This window comes from Gekko japonicus, unplaced genomic scaffold (assembly GCF_001447785.1).
Source record: "Gekko japonicus isolate JY-2015 unplaced genomic scaffold, Gekko_japonicus_V1.1 scaffold131, whole genome shotgun sequence".
Lineage (NCBI taxonomy): Eukaryota > Metazoa > Chordata > Lepidosauria > Squamata > Gekkonidae > Gekko > Gekko japonicus.
In genome coordinates, this window is record NW_015167061.1 from 917,248 (window position 1) to 942,210 (window position 24,963).

General features: G+C 49.8%; 1 protein-coding gene across 2 annotated transcripts in view; it reads left to right on the forward strand.

Annotated features, from left to right (window-relative positions):
- The first annotated feature begins 281 nt into the window (after nucleotides 1-281).
- The window catches only part of ALDH4A1 (aldehyde dehydrogenase 4 family member A1), a 34,179-nt gene continuing 9,497 nt past the window's right edge, over nucleotides 282-24,963 (forward strand). Inside the window, exons 1-9 of one of the 2 annotated variants that reach the window (XM_015412584.1) lie at nucleotides 282-393; nucleotides 6,743-6,836; nucleotides 7,536-7,628; nucleotides 8,287-8,334; nucleotides 8,751-8,906; nucleotides 12,314-12,463; nucleotides 15,243-15,317; nucleotides 16,692-16,879; nucleotides 21,430-21,503. In XM_015412584.1, coding sequence (XP_015268070.1) covers nucleotides 347-393; nucleotides 6,743-6,836; nucleotides 7,536-7,628; nucleotides 8,287-8,334; nucleotides 8,751-8,906; nucleotides 12,314-12,463; nucleotides 15,243-15,317; nucleotides 16,692-16,879; nucleotides 21,430-21,503 — 925 coding nt within the window. In that variant the 5' untranslated portion in view covers nucleotides 282-346. The remainder of the gene's footprint in view (nucleotides 394-6,742; nucleotides 6,837-7,535; nucleotides 7,629-8,286; nucleotides 8,335-8,750; nucleotides 8,907-12,313; nucleotides 12,464-15,242; nucleotides 15,318-16,691; nucleotides 16,880-21,429; nucleotides 21,504-24,963) is intronic. The other variant, XM_015412586.1, reaches the window with a different exon arrangement.

Here is a 24,963-nt window from a genome sequence, read left to right on the forward strand (position 1 = left end):
GGATTCTGATTGGCCGACATACCTTCCCGCCCCCTTCCTTAAAGAAGAAAGGACGAGACCATACGCTGCTCTTGAAGGGGGGAGAGAGGGCGTTTGAGCTAAGAAAGGGGGGACCGCTCTGATCTCTGGAAGAATTTTTTTTTAAAAGTTGGTTGTTTTCATCTGCAAGGGAGCTTCGGGCAGGGCAGGCAACAGCCGTCTTGCTCCCTCCCTGGAAAAGTGAAAGTGTACACAGCTCTCCCCCCCGGCTCCATGCGAATGGTCCGGTCCGACCAGGCGCTCCCGTCTCCGGCGTGCGCGGCGCCCAGGCTGGGGATCCCCTTCTGCGCCCTCCCCGCCCAGGACCATGCTGCTGCCGCTGCTGCTGCTGCGGAGGACGCTGCCCAGGGTGGGGTGAGTGGGGGGGGGGCTGCATTGGGGCGTGTACGCATGCCCGGGATGCTTTCCTCCTCTCCCCTCCCCCTTGAAGCAGGGGGTCAGCTGGTTTCTCCCCTCTGTCAGGGCGAGGGGTCTTCTATGGCAGACCCCCCCCTTTCTTTTTGCATTTTATGCGGGGGGGGGGGAGGTTCTTTTGCCAGTGGCATTTCCGTAGCGGATCCCCCACTCCCTTGTTCCCCCGTTCCTGGGGAGGGGGTCTTGCTAGCCTTTCCTTTCCTTTCCTTTGGGGTCAGCCCTTGCAGGAGTTGTCTGGAGTTGGACTAACTTTCCCCTATAAGGATAGGACGGTGGAGGCTGTCCCTTCCGTCTTTCCCAGGCAGAGTGGATCCCCTCTGCTTGAATTATGGCAGCAGGGGAACATGTCTCCATTTCTGCTCTCTGTCCCCTTCCACTTCTGCGCCCTTCCCATCCATTCCGCCAAACCCCCCACCCCTCCGCAATTCTGTGTAGGGCGATCCCCGTGCCCTGTCTTTAAGACCCCCCTGCCCCCTCCCCCGGTTATTTCAGTGCAAGGTTGGCCCCCTTCTTTTTGAGGTGGGGCTCTTCTAGAGGAGCAATCCCTCCCTCTTGCGAGAACGTTTTCACTTTCACAATTGCAATGCTTAACCTTCGGGGTGGGGTTTGGATGCCTTGGAAGCAGTTGCAATGGGGGGGGGGTGTTCTGGGAATTGTCCCCTGCCCTGAACATGTAGGGCTGCCAACCTCCAGGCGAGGCCCAGAGGTCTCCCAGACTTACAGCCGATCTCCAGAAGACAGGGATTAGTTCCCCTGGAGAAAATGACTGCTTGAGAAGATGGACTCTGTGGTATTATCACCACCCCCACCTCCCCTGCTCGAACCCTGCCCTTCCAAGGCTCCACCCACAAATCTCCAGGAATTTCCCAACACAGAGTTGGCAACCCCAGAAGCATAGCAGCCGGATCCCAGTGTCTACTTGCAGCCGACCTTGAGTTTTCAGGCCTTTGCCCAGACCCAGAAACTTCCCCCCACTGCAGAGTGCAGGCCACTGGGCCTTAATGCTTAAAAGGAAAGAGAAAGGACCAGAAACACGTTCTGCTGGTCTTGTGTAAGGCTCCCCCCCCCCCCCAGGAGGGATTCTGGCATTTCATCATTCCAGGCACCAAGCAGGGTCAGAGCCTCTGAAACTGAACTGTGGGGCTGAAGCTTCAGCCTGCGGGGTCTGAGTCATAAGAAGGCACCCGGCGCACCTTTCTTGGAGGATGCTCATTATTATCCTGTTTCGAAAGGGGTTAGCCCGTCGGCTGTGCTAAATGGAGCTTCCACTGCCAAAGGCAGCATCCTTCCAGGGGAGAAGTCTTTTCCGCCTTCCCTCACCCAACGACAGGAGGAGGCTTTGGCCCCTGTTTCCCCTGCGGGTGGGCTTCCTGAGAGCCTCTGGTAGACGGGCCCCTGTGGGGAACAGGATGCTGGACTACAGGTACCCTCAGGCTCAGCCACCTTTGCTTGTCTGCAATGCTCCCCCTAAGCTGTGGAGTCTCGTGAGCAAAAATTCTACTTTGTGAGCCACTGGCATTAAAGTGGTGAGCGAGCGATTTGGCTGCTGCATAACATCACTTTGCTCTGGAGCCATATCCTTCCTGAGCCGAGACAAAAATGTGTGTGCCGGAGGCTAAAAAACTCTGAGCTGGCCCACACTGACTCAGCTTAGAGGGAACACTGCGTTGTCTGATATTCTTGTTTAGTTCTATCAGTATTTCCCCCTTGCCCTTCACTTAAGGTTTCCAAGGCAGCTCATGGACAGAAATCCCGTGACACCTTGCAGACAAACACAGTTTGAACTCCACTTCCTCCCATATGAACCTACCTGTACACGCCGGTCATCTTTGGAGGCCCTGCCTTGGTTGCTCCCGCCATCTGAAGCTAGACGGGTGGCTGATGTTGCCAACCTCCAGGTGGTGGCTGGAGTGCTCCTGGGATCTGTATCCCTTGGAGAAACGACGACTGAGGGGAGACATGATTGAGGTTTATAAGATTATGCATGGGACAGAGCAGGTAGAGAAAGAGGTCCTTTTCTCCCTTCCTCACAATATAAGAACTCGTGGGCACTCCATGAAATTGCTGAGCGGTCGGGTTAGAACAGATAAAAGGAAGCACTTCTTCACCCAAAGAGTGATTAACACTTGGAATTCAGTGCCACAGGAGGTGGCGGCGGCTACAAGCATGGACGGCTTCAAGAGGGAATTAGATAAGCATATGGAGCAGAGGTCCATCAGTGGCTATTAGCCACAAGGTATAGATAGGGGCTCTGGGGCAAGTGATGCTCTGTCTTCTTGGTGCTTGGGGGGGGGTCAACAGTGGGAGGGCTTCTAATGTCCTGGCCCCACTGGGGAACCTACTGATGGCACCTGGTATTTCTGGCCACTGTGTGACAAGGAGTGTTGTACTGGATGGGCCTTTGGCCTGATCCAACATTGGCGTCTCTTATGTTCTTATGTTATCTCCAGGGAACAGAGATCAGTCCCCCTGGAGAAAACGGACTCTACGGCATTATACCCTGCTGAGGCCCCTCCCCTCCCCAAACCCCGCCCTCCTCAGGCCCCGCCCTCCAGACCTCCCAAGTATTTCCGAACCCAGAGCTGGTCACCCTACAGGTGGCAGGCTGAAAAACGGCCTTCTCAGGGGTGGCATCAAATCTTTGGAACTCTGTCCACAGGGAGACGGGTCTCCCTCCCTCTGCCGGTGTCTTTCCCCAGTCAGTGAAGCCTTTTTTGTTTCGTCTGACATCCCCCCCAGTCTGACATACTGGCCCTCCTTCTAATGTGGTCTGTTTGTGTGGTTCCAATGGAATTATTTTATAGTTTTAGCTGTATTTTTAATTGCTGGAATGTTTTGATTTTTTAAAAAAATGTTTGCTGCCTCGTTGATCCTAATTGGGGCGAAGGGTAATAATGATAATAATAATGATAATAATAATAATATAATGATATCCCAGCACAAGCGTTTGGGGCCTGGTGCCCAACTCTTCAGATGCAACGGATCAGTCCTCATGAAACAAAACGGTATCCTTAAAATCCCCCTGGAACAAGAAATTCAGACAGCCGGAGAAACAGCGGCAAAGCATTCAGAGCTCAAAAAAGAAAAAAATTGCAGTAAAACCATTTTTACTTGGCATCGGTTGTTATAATAAAACACTTCAATTACTTTATGGCACTTTAATCTTCATCCATGGATCAGCCATTGTATATATAATGCCACAGAGGTAAACCTGAAGTGTTTTGTGTGTGCTGGTGCTGGGGCCCCGGGAAAGTAGCCCCCCTCCACTGTCCTAAATTGAGGTCTCCTACTCAGCCGCTGTGTTTCCAGAAGCTCTTCCTGTATCTCTCTGAATCCACTTTCCTTGCCCTGCCCCAGGAAGAACTAACGTGTGCTCTCTTTATCTGTCCCATACCTTTCCTTATGGCCCTTATCGCAGCTAATGAGGGCTTGAACTTATCGGAGTTGCAAGTGATAGGAAGGTGGCCAGGAGCTCTGTGAGGCAGAGCTGCTGTCTGGGGAAAGCAAACACAGGCAGCTGGTCTGTATCCCTCCGGTGCACTGTTCCGAACTGCTTCTGGATTTGCTAGAAGCTGACGTTCCTTCTGTGTGCCAGGTGCCGACCGCCGGGATCTCGGGCATGCCAAATGGCCCGGCCTTTGCATCAGGACGCAGCAGGGTCTCGTGACTTGCAGAGGCATCTGGTGTGCTGACCAAACTTTTCCCACTCTGGACTTTGGGCTTAAAAAGCAGGCATTTGGAAGGATGGATTTGCTGAAGTGTGGCCTTCCGAAGAACGTTTTGTGTGCAAGTCTTTGAGACTTGTACAAAGTTCACAAAAAGTAACATAAGAAGCTTACTGATTCAGATATTTCAGCCCTGCTTTTTTCCTCAGTGGGGACCCAAAATAGCTTTCAGCATTCTCCCCTTTCTCCGTTTCATCCTTACCACAATAACCCCATGAAGCAGGTGAGGCTGAGAGTGCGTAGTTGGCCTGAGGCCACCCAACAAGTGCCCATGACCCTGTGGGGTTTCGAACCCGAGTCCCCTAGATCCCAATCTAATATTCTAACCACTATACCACTCCTATCCTTCCTGGATCAGACCAAAAGTTCATTTAGACCAGCATCCTTTCCCCCCCCACAGTGGCCCACCAAATGCCCACAAAGTGGGTCACAGAGGCCAGTTTCTCCTGTTATTGCTGTCAGCGATTGCCAGGTTGGTGTAGTGGTTAGGAGCACTGACTCTGATCTGGTAGAACCAGGTTTGATTCCCCACTCCGGTATGAAAAAAATATATACAGATGTGTGCTAAATGCCCACAAAATAATACAATGACGAAAGAGTAGATTAAAGCCATAACATCACTTAGTGTCTGCTAATGAAAAACAACTACTTATTCCTTCATAGGAAAAATAAGAAGGTCAATAAAATTACACATCGCAGTCTGCTCCAAACTCTCTCCGTCAATATCCTTCTAGCAGTCTTCTATTCTCAAAAGCAGTCTGCTCCAAATTCAATCTCTCTTTCAACACTTATTCTGGATATTTCAGACCTCTGGTCTTTCCTAAGGAACAAATCTATAAACACAGAATTCCAGTGATATTACATTGAAATTACATTATGTTACATTGGTTTATCAGTCTCTATAAAATAAAGTGAGTATAAAAGTTGATAAGTAAATCCATCTTACCCTATATAGGAATCTCATATTCAGTGTTACCGTCAAGTTGACACATTCATTGATTCTAAAAATACATTAACAATAGTCACTATAACATTCATTGTTGGACCCACACCTATTTAGAATTTTCCCTGTAATATACTTACTTGATTCCCCACTCCTCCACATGCAGCTGCTGGTGTGACTTTGGGTCAGTCACAGCTCTCTCAAGAGCAGTCCTCGAAAGAGCTCTCTCAGCCCCACCTACCTCACAGGGTGTCTGTTGTGGGGAGGGGGAAGGGAAAGGAGATTGTAAGCCGCTCTGAGACTCCTTCGGGTAGTGAAGGGCAGGGTATAAATCCAATCTCGTCCTCCTCCTCCTTCGCTGCCTCTGAACATGGAGGTTCCATATAGCTGCCATGGCTAATAGTTGTTGAATCATCCAACGCTTTTTAAAAAACCATCTCGCCCAGCAGCACCTGTCACTGCATCTGGGAACGTTAATTCCATATGTTTCTGTAACTGTATAGAAGGGGAGGATTCTAGTGGCCTACCTCATAGGAATGCTGTAAGGATTTCAGCAAGGGTAATCTCTAGATTGATGTGAATGCTGAAAGTGCTACGTAAATGTTACATTGGGTTAGCAGCAGTGACTGAAGAAGTGAGTAGTCACTCACGAAAGCTCCTACCCGACCACAAATTTTGTTAGTCTTGAAGATGCTCCTGGACTCTTGCTTTTTCTGGGTTAGGTGTGTTATCTGTTGCAGCTGTAATAACAGAGTCTTGCGGCACCTAATAACTCTGATAATTAAAAAGAGTCTCCGTTGCATAAGCTTTTCTGAGCCATACATCATGGGCTCTAGCTCCCAAAAGATTATGCCATATCAGTTTGCTAGTCGTTAAGGAATTACAAGAATTTGTATTAACATGAGTAGTAGCATTAGTAACTTAATAGCATCCCGTGTACAAACCTCCCGTTAGCATGGGTATTTCTGGACTTAAACTCTGCAGAGATATATTGCCAAATCTTAAGAGACTTCCAGTAAAAGCCATATTCCTATTTCTTGCTTTATGCCCTGAGATGTATTTTAGGAGGGTATTAAAAATATCTCTCCTGTTGTTTACAACGAATTTCCTTCCTCCAAAACCCACTGTGTCATGGTGCACCATCATCGTAAGGAGCTCTCCCCAGAAGTCCAACTCCTCTTCTCTGGGTACTTACATTTTCAGTGATTTGGGGATGTATATTCAGCTAAAACTAAGTTTGGCACAATTGTTTTCCAGTTCTTTCAGCTTAAGTGAGGGACTGCATAAACTGGCAAAGTCTGAAACCAAAACAGAAATTGCAATGACAGCAATACGAGATGGTTTTTCTTCCAGGGGCCGTTGGTCCCTTTTGGATGGTCATTCCTGCGCCCTATGTTCTCCAGGATCTTAGGCAGAGAATGCTTGTTCCCACAACTTGCAAGCTGGCATCGATTGAGATGCCAAGTACTGGAATCAGGGCCTTCTGCATCCAAAGGTCATGCTCTTTTTGGGGGAGGCGCGGGGCACCTTTGGCCGCGTCCCGATGGGCCTGCAAGACAGTGGGACTCCCAATGATTGACTTAGACCCGAGTGAACCACCAGCCTCTTTCCTCTTCTCCAGGCTGCGATGGCAACACCGTGTGGCAGCGGAGGTGACCAACGAACCCATCTTGGAGTTCAAGCCAGGCAGCCCCGAACGGCAGGCTCTCCAGAAGGTATGGGGGGGGGCAGAATCCCTTCCTCTTCCTCCCCTCCTCCCCAGTTTGTGTTTTGAGCATCTTTACTAAGTCTTGTGGAGGGACTGGTCTCTAATAATATTTTGGATGGCCTGTCCCACCCCTCTTCCTGCACCCCGTCCTGATCTCAAAGAGCCGGATTCTGGGATCCCCAAAATACACTTTAGTCTTAAAAAGCAACACGGGGGGAGAGTGGAGTCTGAGATGGATCAGGGCCGTAGCACCAGGCATGGCAGTTTTTACTTCTCCAGTTTGGTGTCGTGGTTAAGTGCGCGGACTCTAATCTGGGAGAACCGGGTTTGACTCCCCACTCCTCCGCTTGCACCTGGCTGGATGACTTTTGGCAAGCCATAGTTCTGATAAGAGCTGTCCTTGAAAAAAGAGCAGTTTCTGTCAGAGCTCTCTCAGCCCCACCTGCCTCACGGGGTGTCTGTTGTGGGGAGGGGGAGGGAGAGGAGCCGCTCTGAGACACCTTTGGGTAGTGAAGGGCGGGGTATACATTTAATCTCTTCTTCTTCTTCTTCCACCTTGGGCCATTTCCTTGATAGAAACTGTCCACTCCCTGCTTTTAACCTAGGTAATTAGGGTGTGTGTGCAAATTCTTCTTCTGGAGCCTGTGGCCTTTGGCTAACAGGGCAGCAAATCTGACGGTTCTTATGGGGCCTCTTGTCTTTGTAGGCTCTGAACGACTTGAAAGACAAGACAGAAGAGATTCCATGTGTCGTGGGGGGTGAGGAGGTGTGGACGGCAGACGTGCGGTATCAAGTGTCGGTGAGTCCCACTTGCACAGAGTCGTCATCGGATTTCATCCCATTTTCAAAACCAGCAGGGGGTCAGAATCTGCAGCTGAACATTTCGATTTTGAAGTTTTGTTCCGAAGGACATTTTAAAAAGAGAGAAAGAGAGATAGCTTAACTTTTTTTTAAAAAATGCAGTCTTGATGATAAAGATGACGACAGTAATATTAATTTGGCAAGTTCACTCCCCCCCCTCCTCCGCCCACCAGCATCCATCACTGCACAGGTGATTTCAAAAAAGACCCAGGCTGGAAATTCAGATGCTTTTGCACGCAGACTCTGAAGTCCAGGGAGCCGCCCTTTCCCCAAATTTGTTTCAGCAGCAGCAGCCTGGCGGTGATCAGTTGATTTGACTTTGTGGGTTTTTTTCATTTAAAATGCTTTTGCTGCCTCCCTGCCCAAGGTTGCATTCAAGTCATCGTATGAATATAAAAGCAAACTACAGAAAAGAATGTAAAACCTAACATTATCAATTAAGACGTTTAATAATCCGTTAATAATACACTGTAATCTAGTTCTTGATAAAACACAGCTGGTAAAAATTTCTCTGGGGACTGCAGAATTACCTTGAAAATGCTTTTTCTTTCTTTCGCTGAGCCTGTATTCAAGCTCTGTTTCCTTTCCCCCCCCAGCCTTTTAAGCATTCACACAAAGTGGCCAAATACTGCTATGCCGATAAGGTGAGTACCTGCCCAGAGAGGAGCCTGCCCGCTGCATCTCTGCATGATTTACTGCTTCTTCCCTACTGATCAGTCTCTGCTGCAGAGGTGGATAATTATCACGTCTCTCTCCATCAGGCACGACTGGGTTGCTCAGTCACTCCTGATGAAGAGCTGCAGCAGACGGGCTTGTCTTCAGAAGAGGCTGTCTGTTGTGTGTCTGCATGAGTCTGTGGTTGTGGCTTGATAAAAAGGCTTCAGTCTCGCACTGAACATCTAACAGGATCTGGGCAGAATGCCTGGGGAAGCTAGGGGAGGGTGGAGGATGGAAGGGGGAGGATTTGGTGGGCAGGTAGCAGAGGGGGGAGGGTTTGTGAGAGGCGGATGTCGTCTGTTGGATGCAGTGCTGCAGTGTGGCTCTTCTGCCTGCCAAACAGGACTTGCTGAACAAAGCCATCAACGCTGCAGTGGCCGCGAGGAAGGAGTGGGACCTTCGGCCCGTCCAAGACCGGGCACAGATTTTTTTCAAAGCCGCCGACATATTGAGTGGACCCCGGAGGGCAGAGGTGCTGGCCAAGACCATGGTCGGACAGGTGAGGCAAGGGGTGTAGGTGGCCAGGCTGGAAACCCCGTGAGCGGTGCAAGGGATTGTGGGAGCAGTGGCTGGGACTGGCAGCCGCAGCTTGTCCTCTGTCCACACGAAAAATTTCGCCTGAGCAGACCCGGCTTTGTGGCTCTTCTCAGGGGTGGGATTCAGGACGGGCCCAGGAGGAGGCCCCCGCTCACCTAGCCGGCGTGGAGTAGTGACTAAGAGCGGCAGACTCTGAACTGGAGAACCGGGTTTGGTTCCCCACTCCTCCTCCACAGGCAGCCTGCTGGGTGGCCTTGGGCCAGGGGTGGCCAAACTTGCTTAACGGAAGAGCCACGTAGGATAAACGTCAGGTGTTTGAGAGCCGCGAGACACGAAGGAATAGGACCCACACGTTTTTATTGGAAAATGTGCAAATTTGCTCTTTATTAACATTAGACGAGACTGCCAAAAATAAAAACAAAAGGGGTAAAAAATAGATATTGATAATGATATTTAACTTTAGATGGGGAGGGAGGGAAGAAAGAGAGGAGAAAGAAAGGTGGAAAGAAAGAAAACGGAAAGAAAGCAAATAGATGGAAAGAAACAAATAGATGGGAGGAGGGAGAGGTGGAAAGAAAGCAACTTTAAATGCATCTTCCAAATGCATCTAACCCACGCCCTGCCCCCATTCCATCGGGCTTGGAGAAGGGATTTAAAGAGACAAGGCCTTTTCCAAGCCAGCTGGCGACGGTGTGTGTGTGTCTTTAAGAACACCTTTAAAGTTAAAGTTGCTTTCTTTCTCTGCTCCCCCCTCCCCTGACGTCATCCTCTCTACCATTTTAGCCTCACAACAACCCTGTGGAGTAGGTCAGGCTTCTTCACCCAAAGAGTGATTCTCACATGGAATTCACTGCCGCAGGAAGTGGTGGCGGCTACAAGCATGGACGGCTTCAAAAGGGAATTAGATAGGCATATGGAGCAGAGGTCCATCGGTGGCTATTAGACAAAGGTGTAGATAGGGACTCTGGGGCAAGTGATGCTCTGTATTCTTGGTGTTTTTTGGGGGGGGCAACAGTGGGAGGGCTTCTAGTGTCCTCCTGGCCCCACTGCTGGATCTCTTGATGGCCCCTGGTATTTCTGGCCACTGTGTGACAGAGTGCTGGACTGGATGGGCCTTTGGCCTGATCCAACATTGGCTTCTCTTATGTTCTTATGACTGTCTCCGACGGGCCCCGGGTCACCCAGCCAGCTTCCGTGGCACAGGTGGGGATTCAGACCTGGGTCTCCCAGGTCTTCCTAGTCCGGGGCTCTAACCACGACACCACCCTTGAGATAGAATTCCACCCCTGCTTGTTTTTGCTATCTGCCACGGAAGAAATCGTAGCTGACTGAACTTTTTGCAAAGTTCTTAGTGACCGGGACCTTCCACCAGTTTGAGAGCCAGTTTGGTGCAGTGGTTAGGAGCATGGACTCTAATCTGGGAGAACCGGGTTTGATTCCCCACTCCTTCACTTGCACCTGGCTGGTGTGACCTTGGGTCAGTCACAAGTTCTCTCAGAGCTGTTCTCTCAAGGGCAGTTCTCAAGAGAGCTCTATCAACGCCACCCACCTCACAAGGGTGTCTGTTGTGGGGAGGGGAAGGGAAAGGAGTTTGTAAGCCGCTCTGAGAGACTCCGAGTGAAGGGCGGGGGATAAATCTAGTCTCTTCTCTTCTTCTTCACCCTTATTTGGGAGGGGATGGAATCTGACCAGGGGAAGAAAATTGATTCCTTGGTGGATGTCAGTTGGGTAGATATGGAGTAGTGTTGGGTTATTGTTATTAATTTCTAAAGTTAATCAGCAGAGTAATCAGCATTCAGCAGAGTATTAAAGAGTCAGAGTCCATGGTGTGTTTAAAATATAAAAGTTTACTACAACCTAGCATGGGGAAAAGGTATATGGGATGAAAAATAACAAACAAAGAGCTATATTCCTACATCCTTACAGCTAGACAGAACATGGCAGAAAAGTAATGGAGACTAAATGAGACTAAACTTCTTCTTGCTCAGGACAAAGAGCCATAAAATGCTAATACTAGCCGCTCTCGTCTCCAATCAGAACAACAAACTAGATCTGAAGTTGCCGGGCTTTCTAGCTCTCTAAACTTATTGGTTACAAACAAACATGTGATTTAGTAAACAGTATTAACTCAGTAAATACTGAACAGTGTTTTAAGTTGTAACTCCCAACAAGTAGACCTTACACAGATGTAAAACACTTCTAGCCAAGTCTTCCCCAAAGGAAAATTTTCTGAGACAGAACTCCCAGGGCAAATGAGGATTCCGGTATGCTTCCCTAGGAAGGCAACGGCAAACCACCTCTGTCAGTCTCTCGCCTTGAAAGCCCGACAGGGTCGCCAGAAGTCGGCTGCGACTTAACGGCAGCTTCCACACACAGAAACACACGTAATGCATCCATGAGGGACCTTTCTCTCCGGACAGCCAGTTTGAAGAAGAAGAAGAGAAGATATTGGATTTATAACCCGCCCTTCACTACCCAAAAGGAGTCTCAGAGCGGCTTACAATCTCCTTTCCCCTCCCCTCCCCACAACAGACACCCTGTGAGCAGTGCTCCCTCTAAGCCATGGAGTCTTGTGAGCAAAAATTTTACCTTGTGAGCTCCTGGCATTAAACTTGTGAGCAAGCGATTTGGCTACTGCATAAACCGGTTTGCTCTGGAGCCATCCTTCCTGAGCTAAGACAAAAATGTGTGAGCCAGAGGCTAAAGAACTGTGAGCTAGCTCACACTAACTCAGCTTAGAGGGAACACTGCCTGTGAGGTAGGTGGGGCTGAGAGAGCTCTGGCAGAAACTGCTCTTTTTCAAGGACAGCTCTTATCAGAGCTACGGCTTGCCCAAGGTCATCCAGCCAGGTGCAAGTGGAGGAGGAGTGGGGAATCAAACCCGGTTCTCCCTGATCAGAGTCCGCGCACTTAACCACTACACCAAACTGGCTCTTAACCACTTGGTGTCGTAGTTAAGTGTGTGAAGTCTAATCTGATTCCTCACTCCTCCACTTGCACCTGCTGGATGACCTTGGGCAAGCCGTAGTTCTGGCACAGCTGTTCTCTCAAGGACAGTTCTAGAAAGAGCTCTCTTAGCCCACCTACCTCACAGGGTGTCTGTTGTGGGGAGGGGAAGGGAAAGGGGTATAAATCCAGTCTCTTCTTCTCTCAGGAGCGGTTCTTTCAGAGCTCTCTCAGCCCCGCCTACCTCACAGGGTGTCTGTCGTGGGGAGGGGAAGGGAAAGGAGTTTGTAATCCGCTCTGAGACTCCCTTGGGTAATGAAGGGTGGGGTATAAATCCAATCTCCTCCTCCTCTTCGTCTTCGTTTTCGTTGTCTTCCCTTCTGAAAGCTGTTGAGCTCTTTCCCCCGACTCTCTGTTTTCTAGGCTAAGACGGTCATTCAGGCAGAGATCGACGCGGCTGCTGAGCTGATTGACTTCTTCCGCTTCAATGCCAAATACGCCCTGGAACTGGAGGAGCAGCAGCCCCTCAGCGTCCCCCCCAGCACCAACAGCATGGTGTACCGGGGGCTGGAGGTGCAGTGAGGGGCCACGGCCCCTGTGGCGGCTGATCCTTGGGCGGGGGGTGTTTGAGCTGGGATTATGGACTTCTTCCTTTATTGTTCAATTTTCTCTCCCCTTCCTTCATTCCAAACATAGGTCCTCCTGCCCCCCACCCCCCAATCATATCCTCACAGCAACATTGTGAAGTAGTTCTGGTGGGACTTCCCTGCATAAGGGTGCTTGGCCAACTTTTAAGTTCTTAAAAATGGATTTGGGATGGATGAATGGAGAACGATGAGGATGATCGGGGGGGGCTGGAGGCCAAGAAGCCATGTGAGGAAAGGCTGAGGGACTTCTTGGGAATGTTCAGTCTGGAGAAGAGGAGGTTGAGCACCTGCCCAGCAAAGAGCCAGTTTGGTGTCGTGGTTAAGTGCGCGGACTCTAATCTGGGAGAACCGGGTTTGATTCCCCACTCCTCCTCCACTTGCACTTGCTGGATGACCTTGAGCAAGCCGTAGTTCAGTCATGAGCTGTCCTTGAAAAAGAGCCATTTCTGTCAAGAGCTCTCTCAGCCCCACCCACCTCACCGGGTGTCTGTTGTGAGGAGGGGAAGGGAAAGGAGATTGTAAGCCGCTCTGAGACTCCTTTGGGGAGTGAAGGGCCATGGGGTATAAATCCAGTCTCCTCCTCCTCCTCCTCTTCTAATCTGGGAGAACTGGGTTTGATTCCTCACTCCTCCACAAGCAGCTGCTGGTGTGACCTTGGGCCAGTCACAAGTTCTCTCAGGAGCAGTCCTTAAAAGAGCTCTCTCAGCCCCACCGACCTCCCAGGGTGTCTGTTGTGGGGAGGGGAAGGGAAAGGAGTTTGTAAGCCGCTCTGAGACACCTTTGGGTAGTGAAGGGGGGGGGTATAAATCCAATCTCTTCTCTTCTTCTTCTTCTCCTTCTCCTTCTTAGAATAAGCTCTGGGGGCCAGGGACCGTGGTTAGAAACACAGAGCTGGAAGGGTCCCCAGTGGTCCTCTGGTCCTGCCCCCCTTGCACAGTGCAGGAAATTCACAGCTCCCTGCCCCCCTCCCCCAGTGACCCCCCTGCTCTGTGCCCAGAGGAAGGCAAAAACCTCCAGGGTCCCCAGCCAGTCTGGCCTGGATTCCTTCCTGACCCCAAAGTGGCAGCATTTCCCTGGGCATGTCAGAAAGGGCCGCAAGAACTAAGCCCTGAGGCAACCCTTCCTGCCCTCCCTCTCCCGATCTGCTTAAATCCACAGAATCCGCATTGCTGTCAGGTGGGGCCACCTAGCCCATGTTTGAAAACCTCCTCCAAAGAAGGAGAGCCCGCCACCTCCCCAGGAAGCCGGTTCCACCGAGGAACAAACCGCTCTAACTGCCAGGAAGTGCTTCCTGACATTGAGCCGAAACCTCTTTTGATTTAATTTCAGCCTGTTGGTTAGTTAGTGAGTTAATTAATTTGTTTATTCATTCAATTTTACCCTGCCCTCCCCCACCGAGCTGCGGTGGCTCAAGTGGTTAAGACGCTGAACTGCAGGCTGTGGAAGGTCGGTAGTTCAGCAGTTCGAGACCCGGGTGCCGCATGACGGAGTGAGCTCCCATCTCTAGTTCCAGCTCCTGCCAACCTAGCAGTTCGAAAGCAAGAAATTGCAAGTAGATAAATAGGGACCACTTCGGTGGGAAGGTAACAGCGTTCCGTGCGCCTTGGGGTTTAGTCATGCCGGCCACATGACCACGGAAACGTCTTCGGACAGCGCTGGCTCTTCGGCTTGGAAACGGAGATGAGCACCGCAACCCTAGAGTCGGATTCGACTGGCTTTCGAGCAAGGGAACCTTTTCCTTTACCCCCACCGAAGCAGGCTCAGGGCGGATTGTATAAAAAGTTAAGAACAGATTTAAACAGTTCTAGACCAATTGTAAAATGCTAATTATACATATGCGATGGGTGAAGTACAATTCTGTTATTTGCCATGGTGGGCATAGCCAACAACAGTTATAGGGTTGTTGTCTAATCAATTATCATGTATTTCCGGTTGGATCAGCACGGCACAGACCCACCAGGGCACAGGGTCTCAGTCTGTTGGTTCTGCGGCAGCAGAAAACCACTCCGCTCCGCCCTCTGCATGACGGCCCTTCAAGTCCTTTTGTTCACCTTCCTCTGTTTCTCACAGTCTGCCGTTGGTGGCCCCGCGTCAGCAGGGCCGCATGTTCTACAAAAAGAACCCCAGATTTGGTGCATTCCCCGTCCTTTCAAATGATCAAGTGTTAGTCTGTAGCAGAAGAAAAGAGCGGGAGTCCAGGAGCACCTTCAGGACGAGCAAAATCTGTGGCAGAGGAGGAGGTTTCGGGAGTCCCGGCTCGCTTCTTCAGATATCGGATAATTCTGTTAGTCTTTAAGGTGTTCCTGGACTCTTACTCTTTTTTCCCACTTCCAAAATATGCTGTTGTTCAAATTACTTCTTTTGCTAGTTGTGGGGGAGGGGGAAGTCCTGGCTCCTGGGGGTCTTAAATAGCCCCCCTCCCACTCCCCCCCAGCTTCTGGGCTTATCTTCATGAGGGCTAGCCACTTGCCCCCAAAAATAAAAGCTTGAGAGCAGAGGTGAGAATTCAGGACTCTGTGTCCCCTTCTGCGGCTTTCCGTGTTCCTTTGAAATGTCCCCCTGTGTAGGATAGAAGCTAATGACATTCCGGCGGGTCCCTCGGCTGGCTGGCGTCTCTGTCCCGCCCTCTTCTTTGACACGCTTGTCGTCCTTCGGAGCCTGCTGATTGCAGCGTGTCGCTCATCCCTTTCTCCCCACTCCTCCAGGGTTTCGTCGCTGCCGTCTCTCCCTTTAATTTCACCGCCATCGGAGGAAACCTGGCAGGGGCTCCCGCTTTGATGGTGAGCATCCGCGCGTCCGGGATGCCGTATCTTCCAGCGGTGCTCGGCGGTTCTTAAGGAAAATGGTTCTTTTGCGTGGGATCTATCACCGGAGCCAGCCGTCTGGGGGCCCCTCCTGACGGCTGAGCTGAGAATCAAAAGAGAAGCATTTAGGGGGCGCTTTTTTTTAAAAAAAATAAATAACAACTTTGCAAAATTTCATAGGAAGTCAGAAATTCTCACAGCGATGGCTGCTAACCTGGGTGGCTTTAAAAGGGGATTAGACCGTTCAGAATAATGGCTCACCGATGGCTATTAGCTATGATGACAGAATGGAGCCTCCATGGCCAGAGGCAGTGTACCTCTGAAAGCCAGTTGCTGGGGGAGGGAATAACAGGGGGACACTTTGGCCTCTCTGTCTCTGCATGTAGGACTTTCAGGAGGCATCTGGTTAGCCACTTTGGAAACTCTGCTGGACTAGGTAGACCATCAGTCTGATCCAGTAATGTTCTTTGCAGCTTCCTCTAGAACTGGTTTGCTTGGATTCCTGGGACAGATCTGAATTAACTGAGGGTGAATAGGAGACCCTAGTAGAATTCCCACGCTATCCCCACTACCTCCTTCCAGTGTTCCCTCTCAGCTGAGTTAGTGTGAGCTAGCTCACAGTTTTTTTAGCCTCCGGCCCACACACTTTTGCCTTAGCTCAGGAAGGAGGGCTCCAGAGCAATGTTCCCTCTAAGCTGTGAAGTCTAGTGAACAAAAATTCTACTTTGTGAGCTACTGGTAGTAAAGTTGTGAGCAAGAGATTTGGCTATTCTATGAATTAGTTTGCTCCAGAGCCATCCTTCCTGAGCTCAGACAAAAATGTGTGAGCCGGAGACTAAAAAGCTGTGAGCTAGCTCACACTAACTCAGCTTAGAGGGAACACTGCTCCAGAGCAAACTAATTTGTGCAGCTGCCAAATCGCTCACTCACAACTTTAATGCTGGTAGCTCACAAAGTAGAATGCTTGCTCACAAGAGTCCACAGCTTAGAGGGAGCACTGCCTCCTTCACAGGGCCGGATTTAGACTTGCTGAGGCCCTAAGCTATACAAAACCCAGAGGCCCCCTACTGTTTTAAATTACATCAGCTGGTCTCAGAAAAATTTAAAATATATACGCCTTTTTAATATTTGAAATCATTTTTATATTGTGTTTTTATTTGAGGCCTCAGCAGATTGCGAGGCCCTAAGCTGTAGCTTATTTAGCTTATGCGTAAATCCGGCACTGCTCCTTCACCTATTTAAGGATGTGCAGTGGTTTTTTAAATTCCTTTTTTATCTAGCACTGGTCTGAAAGACCTCTGAAAGAGGATTGATGTGAGTTTTTGTTGTCCCGTTCCCCACGAACACCAGGGTAATGTGGTCCTTTGGAAACCCAGCGACACGGCCATCCTGTCGAGCTATACCGTCTACAAGAGCCTCTTGGAAGCCGGCCTCCCTCCCAGCGTTATCCAGTTTGTCCCAGCTGACGGCCCCGTTTTTGGCGACACAGTGACGGCCTCGGAGCACTTCTGCGGGCTCAACTTCACTGGCAGCGTCCCGTGAGTGAGGGGGGGAGGGGCCCTGCTCAGCAGTCCCCCACGTTGCTGTGGAAGAGGAATGACCAGAAACACTGAATGAAGGGGGGGGGGGGCAAAATGTTGCAGAGTTGTATTCAGTTTAACCGGTTTTTAAAACAGCTGCATTCAAGTCCAGTGCCACCTTAGAGGCCAACAACATTTTCAGGGGATCAGCTTTTTCGGGGTTCTCAAGGTAAGAGACAGTTGGTGGTGGTTTGCCATGGCCTGTAGTTTGCCGGGGTTCAAAGAAGACAGGACACAAACAGCTTCTGCAGAAAGCTGACTGACTGAATGAATCCTTGAATGAATCCTCTCACTCACCAGCTATATTTATTGAAAGTCCATCTCCTCCTTTCCCCCTCCCTTTTTCTCCCCGCGTAAGGGAAAGTTACAGGCATACGATCATTGTGGAATGTGTTGATCCCGGAAGCTCACAGCTCCTTATCTCTTGTCCCTCTGCCAAGGTAGCTTCTCACGATGAACTCAGCACATCAGCAGATGTTTCTGCCTTGTGCAATTAGCCTGGAGAACAGGCAGGAGAACAGTGAATCCATTTGGGTTTGCCACGCAGATGTCTGCACTGCTCTCCTACAACGGCCCGCCTCTTCGTAGTGACCCTGGACTTCCTGGGTCGTCTCCTTTCCAAATACTAACTAGGGCCGTCCCTGCTTAGCTCCTGAGACTCGGCTAGCCTGAGCCAAAGACAGGCAGAGGTGGCTTGTCGTTGCCTGCCTCTGCGTCACAGCCCTTGACTTCCTTGGGAGTCTCCCATCTAAGAACTAACCACAGCTGGCCCTGCTTAGCTCCCGGGATTCAGCCAGCCTGGGCTGTCCGTGTCAGGGCTAAATCCATTGCATTGTTTGTGATTCTAGCATCCTGATTGGGGGCTTGCGAATTAGGTCAGGGCTTTGGAAGAGGGCGGGGCGTTTCTCTCTCAGCATTCTTCAGGCTCAGAAATCTCCGTGGCTCAGTCGTGCGTCAGGTGACGGGGGGCGGGGGGGGCGGGTAGGGGTGTGCAAAAATAAATAAATAAACTTGACCCCATTCGGATTCGGCCGAATGGGGCAGAAAGACTTCTGCATGTCAATTTCGGCAGTGGGAGCCATTGGGGAGTCTTTTGGCCAGCCCAATGTCAATTTCGGCCCCATTATATCCTATGGGCCATTGAAGTCAATGGCGGAAACATAGGGTATAGTCTGGGGGCTGGAGGGGAGGGGGTTTGGGAGAGAGGCTCCAAGCTCTCAGGGTAGCTGTTGGAGCCTCTCCCCAAGATACTCACCAAGTTTTAAGAACATTGGACCAGGGGGTCCAATTCTATGGGCCCCCAAACAGGTTGCCCCCCATCCCCTCCATTGTTCTCTATGGTGGGGGAAAAAGTTACTTCAATGGCCCATAGGATATAATGGGGCAGAATTGCCGCTGAAATTCGGCAGCAATTCGGCAGCAAGCCAATTCAGATCAGAGAATCTGAATTGGCCCGCAGCAGCCCAGAAGGGGCCCGAATGGGCCATTTTCGGTTCAGATGAACCGAATGCACATCCCTACTGAGCCCAGTGTTGGGCGAGTTCTCCCGAGCTGACCGTTTTTCAAGCGTGGGCTCCCATCTGTGGCTGAGTCTTGGAGGAAACCAGGGAGGGCCCAAGGGCAGACTCCTGCTGGGGACTCGGCCCTCGCCTTAATTCTCCCTGTGCTTGTCCCATTTTTATTATTATTATTATTATGATTATTACTGCTGCTGCTGCTGCTGCTCAGCACAGCTTACAACAGTCATAAAAACAGATACTATTAAAACATCAGGAAACATATAAATAACTTAAAATTAACAGTCATTTAAAACAGGAATGTCAAACATGTGGCCCGCGGGCCGGATCAGGCCCCCGGAGGGCTTCTGTTAGGCCCGCAGTAGAAGTGGCTGTCTTCTGCTGCTTCTTCTTCCAGTTCTGCCGCTGCTGCGCCATCGTAGTTTGCAGCTTATAGATACACGCCTGAGCAGCATACTCAAGATTGCAGCAGCACAGACATCTTGATGCAATAATTCAGAGCAAGAGGTGTCAGTTATCAGACGGTTAAATAAACAAAATATTGCAAGAGCGCTAATTTTATTTTAAGTAAAAAAACAACCTTTTGTGTTTGTGTCCTTTATAAAGTTTATATCTCCGCTACCTGGCATTACAGTTGATGACACACATGGCCCGACGAGGTCTCATTTATGTCAGATCCGGCCCTCATAACAAATGAGTTCGACGCCCCTGATTTAAAACATATAAATCTCTGAGCCTGGCACCCTTAGGCCATCCTGTGACTGGGGCAGCGGCTTTCCAGGGTCTCAGACAGACAGGGGTTTTTCCTGGTACCCTGTGGCTTGAGATTTTGTAACTGGAGGTCCCAGGGTTCAGCTTATTTATTAATGAAAATATTTATACCCCACTTTTCCTTATGGTTCATGCTAGGGACCTTCTGCGTGCAAAGCGGGTTCTCTACCGCTGACCTATGGTCCTCTCTCTCATATTAGAATGGCACAAAGGGCTCTTTTTGTAGCAGGAACTCCTTTGCATGTTAGGCGACACACCCCTAATGTAGCCCATCCTCTAGTAAGAAGAGCTCTGTAAGCTCTTGAAGGATTGGCTATATTAGGGGTGTGTCACCTAATATGCAAAGGAGTTCCTGCTACAAAAAGAGCCCACAAATCAGTGAATTTGTGTTAACCGCACTTTTATCAGCCTTCACCTATGGATTCAAGTCACGCATGATGATCATTCGTGGAAAGGGTGAAGCCCCTGTGAGAAACAAACCAGAGATGTGGGGCATCAAATTTGGGGCAAAGCATGCTTCCATTCCTCCCCCTTTTTTTTAAAAAAAAAGATGAGATTCCGCCCTCTGTGTTGAAAGTCACATTTGCCACACTTCCTGTTTGTAAAGTTCTACTTCCTGTCTGTAGCCACACAGGCAAAGCAAGAGAGAGAGAGAGAGAGATGATTCAGTCCTTTCTCCCTGGTGCCTTCTCCAAACACCCCCCCCCCATTGCTTTTTTCTGATTCCAAGTGTGACCAAACCCCTGCTTTTCAAAACAATAAAAATGCTAATGGCCTCTCACCAGGAGTTCCACTCGCTGGTGCTAATTTATGAGGTCCCCATCTTTAAGAAGCGAGAGGCGCACCCAACCGTAGCCACGTTCAGAGGTTTTGCGGAGGCCTCCCTGCTTCTTAATAGTCTTGCGGCCTCTGGAATCGGAGGGGGGGGGAGCAGAAGCAGGAGAGAGGGGCTGGGTGGGGTGGAAGCAGCCCCCCCCCCGGGACACATCTGGAGGAAGAAAGCACCTGCTGAGAAAAAGTTAGGCAAGGAGGAGAAGAGAATTTAGCTGACTTGAGATTCCTTAAAGTGGGGGGGGGAGTCAAGTTCTTAGTCCTTGTGGGTAGGGGAAGGGTAGAGTCTAAAAATGCCAAAGGGTGACCTTTTTATCCTGCGTATCCTGTGGTCCTCCTTTGCCCCTAGGCACTAGTAGGGCAAGACTTAAAAAGACCCCCGGTTCCCTGACCCAGGAGCCTGCCGTCTTTGATCGTAAAGGGTGTGTGTGCGTGCTGCAGGATCAAGGGCTCTTGCTGTTTCGTAGAATCATGGAATGTTAGAGTTGGAAGGGACCTTGCAGGTCATCTAGTCCACCCCCCTGCACCCCAGCCTCCACTTGAAAATGTCCAGCGAAGGAGCATCCACCACCTCCCGAGGCAGTCTGTTCCACTGCTCAACCACGCTTACAGTTAGGAAGTTTCTCCTGATATTTAGCCGGTAACGACTCCCTTGTAATTTCCACCCATTCGATCTAGTCTTGCAATCCGGAGCAAGAGAGCATAGATCTACTCCATCTTCTACATGACAGCCCTTCAAATACTTGAAGACCGCAATCATGTCCCCTCTAAGCCTTCTCTTTCCCAGGCTAAACAGACCCAGCTCTTTCAACCTTTCCTCATAAGACTTGGATTCCAACCCTCTCACCATCCTGGTTGCCCTCTTCTGGACACGCTCGAGCTTGTCAACATCCTTCCTCAAATGTGGTGCCCAAAACTGGACACAGGACTCCAGGTGAGACCTGACCATAGCAGAATAGAGTGGAACTACCACCTCTCGTGATCTGGACACAAGGCTTCTGTTAATGCATCCTAAGATTGCCTTAGCTTTCTTCACAGCCACATCGCACTGCAGGCTCATGTTTAGCTTGTGATCAACCAGAACACCTAGATCCCTTTCACATGTGCTGCTGTCAAGCCAAGTCCCTCCCATTCTGTCTGTTTTGTGAAGGTGTATTTCAGAAAGGAAATGGGGGGGGGGAGAGAGAGGTGGCCCCAATGTGGACATATAGGAAGAAGGAGCTCCAGGCCCAAAGGGCAGCAAAGGAGAGCGCAGAAGAGGCAGAAATTGTTGCGCAGGAGTGTGCTTCACCCAGTGTCTTATCCTGCGGAACTCACTGCTGATGGAGACGCTATCTGTCCCTTTTCTTCATCAGGTCCTTTCACTGTCTCCTTCTCTCCCTTTTTCAGAACCTTCAAGCGCCTCTGGAAGCAGGTCTCTGAAAACCTGGACAGGTACCGCACCTTCCCACGGCTGGCTGGAGGTAAGGGTTAAAACGCTTGGGGCTCTTTAGCTTGGAGAAACGACGGCTGTGGGGTGACATGATCGAGGTTTATAAGGTTATGCACGGGATAGAGCAGGTGGAGAAAGAAATACTTCTCTCCCCTTCTCACAATACAAGAACTCCTGGGCACTCCATGAAATTGCTGAGCAGTCAGGGTTGAACAGATAAAAGGAAGTCCTTCACCCAAAGAGTGATTAACACGTGGAATTCACTGCGACAGGAGGTGGTGGCGGCTACAAGCATGGGCTGCTTCAAGAGGGAACTGGAGAAACATATAGAGCAGAGGTCCATCAGGGGCTATTAGCCACAAGGTATAGATAGGAACTCTCGGTCTGGGGCAAGTGATGCTCTGTATTCTTGGTGCATTTGGGGGGGGGGGCAACAGTGGGAGGGCTTCTAGTGTCCTGGCCCCACTGCTGGACCTCCTGAGGGCCCCTGGTATTTTTGGCCGCTGTGTGACCGAGTGTTGGACTGGATGGGCCATTGGCCTGATCCAACGTTGGCTTCTCTTATGTTCTTAAGGGTGGTGGAGGAGTGTGTTTCTCTCTCCTCCCATGCATGAAGGTGCATGGTTCTTCTCACTCCTCCATTCCCTGACGGCATTGGTGCATATGCACACATCACCTGTTTTGACTGCTGGGACATGTGGTGATTATAATTACGTGAATCATGTCCTGGAGGTTTGGCAGTGTTTACTGCCAAACACAGAAGGGAATTTCTCATGCTTGTGAGGGTCAGTTAAGGAAGCATCCCCTGTTGAACGAAGTTTGATTGCAGATTCATAACTTGGCACATTCAAAATCCACTGTGGCTGCAGTTTTGCAGATTTGCCAGCAGTGGCTTTGCCACAGTTTTTGGGAATTCCAGGATCTTTTCACCGACTTTGAAAAATCTGCTCTTGCTGTGATTGACGCTTAGCGGTGGAAAGCCAACAAAAACCAACTCTGATCCAAGTTCCCTGGAGAGGCAGCATAGAAATTTTCTACATAAATACTTCACGTATAAGCTGACGGGGGTCTGAACTTGCTGCGACTGAGAGGAGAAAAGGTCTTGGGGTCGTAGTGGAGAGCCCAGTGGAAGTGTCCACCCAGTGTGCTTCAGTGGTGAAAATAGCAAACTCTTTTCTAGGGATTATTAGAGATGTGAAGGCCTGGAAAAAAACAGGAAAATTTTTGGGGAAAACCGTTTCCCCCCCGTTTTTTTCCTGAAGCCTTTTTGTTTTTTTCCAAAAAACTGGAAAAATTGAAAAAAGAAAAGAAAAAAAATGATTATGGAATGTTTTATTTTAACATGATGAATAAAATATTTTAAGACAAGGTGTTCAAATATTTACCAAATCATTTCTAAAATATATATATATGGTATCAGATTGATCTAATTTCTGTGCACTGAGGACAAGCAAGTCCTAGGTTACAAACTGAACTCTCCAATGCAAGAACAAGATGCATTTCTTCCTTTAGGAGGTGCGATTGTCAGAAGAAAATAAAAAAGTTTCAGTTTTGTTTTTGCATGTGGATGGGTATTCTGTTTGTAATAATTGTTTGGATACACTCTATTTTTAATATGCTAGTTGTGATAATTTCATGCCAAGTAAAAATATCCATAGTCATATTTTATGTTCCTAAAGTAACAGAATGACTTTCAATCTAGGAAAGACAAAAGAAATGCGAATGTAGCATTTTTTTCAATTTTTCCGAAAATTTCCCTTTCCGCCCGAAAAACCCCGGAAAAAAGCCGGTTTTTTTTCCGAGCTTCAAAATTTCCGGAAATTTTACATCTCTAAGTGACTAGTAGCCACTCAGTGCATCTGTCTAACCCCCCAGCTGCCTAGGCCTGTGGCCATCACCACATCCTCTGGCAGCGAATTCCATGTTTTTATCCCTCTCTGGGTAAAGCAGTATTTTTCTTTATACGCGTGTTGAGTAATTCTCAGGTTACATTCCACGTATGTACAGCTGAACATGGGATTTAAATCCTACCTTTGTCCAGGTACTGGTCCCTGGTTTCATTTGTAAAGTGAGCACACCTGGACTCTTTTTGCAGATGCAGTGAATGTGTGTATGCCATACCTTTTATGTGCATACAAAACAAAAAAATACCTCTTTACACAGAGAGTGATTAAAATGTGGCATTCGCTGCCAGAGGATGTACTGATGGCTACAAGAATAAACTGCTTTAAAGGAGGACTAGATAGATTCATGGAGGAGAGGTCTATCAGTGGCTACTAGTCGTGGCGACTGAAGGGAACCTCCATGTTCGGAGGCACTAAACCACAGGATCCCAGTGCCAGGAGGCAACTTCAGGTGAAGGCCTTGGCTTCTACGCCATCTTGTTGGACTGCCAGAGGAACTGGTCGGCCATTGTATGAGACGGGATGCTGGACTAGATGGACCACTGGTCTGATCCAGCAGGGCTCCTCTAATGTTCTGATCAGGGGAAAGCCTCTCTGCCCTGTTTTTGGCCCTCCAGAGGAACTGGTTGGCCACTGTGTGGGGCAGGAGGCTGGACTAGATGGACCACTGGCCTGATCCAGCAGGGCTCTTTTTATACACAGAAAACTTTTGGGCAGTGAGAACTCTTCTTCCTTCTCTCCTCTTGACACTAGGACTTGGGGTTACCTGACAAAGTTGATGGGCAGTGAATTCAAGGCACGTGAATTCACACCGCAAATAATTTAACTTATGGAACTGCCTGCCGCAAGATGTAGCGATAGCTGATGGCTTTATAATGGGAGGAAGCAAATTCACGGAGGGCTGGCCAACAGATGGCTGTTGCCCATGGTTGTCTCCATGAAACCTCCAGGTACAGAGATGGTGTCCCTCTGAAGACCTGTTGTTCAGCATGGGGGCCACAGCAGAGGAGGTCTGTTGTCCTTGTGGCCTGCTTGTGGGCTGCCTGGCCTTGTGGGGACTCCAGCATGACGCAGGAGAGCCCTTTTTATCTCCGTGTATCGCTCCAATCCCACACAACAGCTGCCCTGGGCATCTTGGGAGGGCAGGAGCTTTCCAAGCCCTGTGAAGGTGAGAAGGTTCAGGTGTCCGCCCCAGTTGCATCCCCTCCTTTGCCTGCCAACCTAGCAGTTTGAAAGCAAGAAATTGCAAGTAGATAAATAGGTTCCACTTCAGTGGGAAGGTCACAGCGTGCCGTGCGCCTCGACGTTTAGTCATGCCGGCCACATGGCCACGGAAACGTCTTCGGACAGCGCCGGCTCTTCGGCTTGGAAACTGAGATGAGCACTGCCCCCCTAGAGTCAGGCTCGACTAGCTTTCGAGCAAGGGAAACCTTTACATATCGCTCCAAGCCCACACAACAGCTGCCCTGGGCATCTTGGAAAGGCAGAAGCGTTCCGAGCCCTGTGAAGGTGAGAAGGCCCAGGTGCCTGCCCCAGTTGCGTCCCCCCCCTTTGGCACTTTGGGGCCGACATGGAAGCGGATGCCTG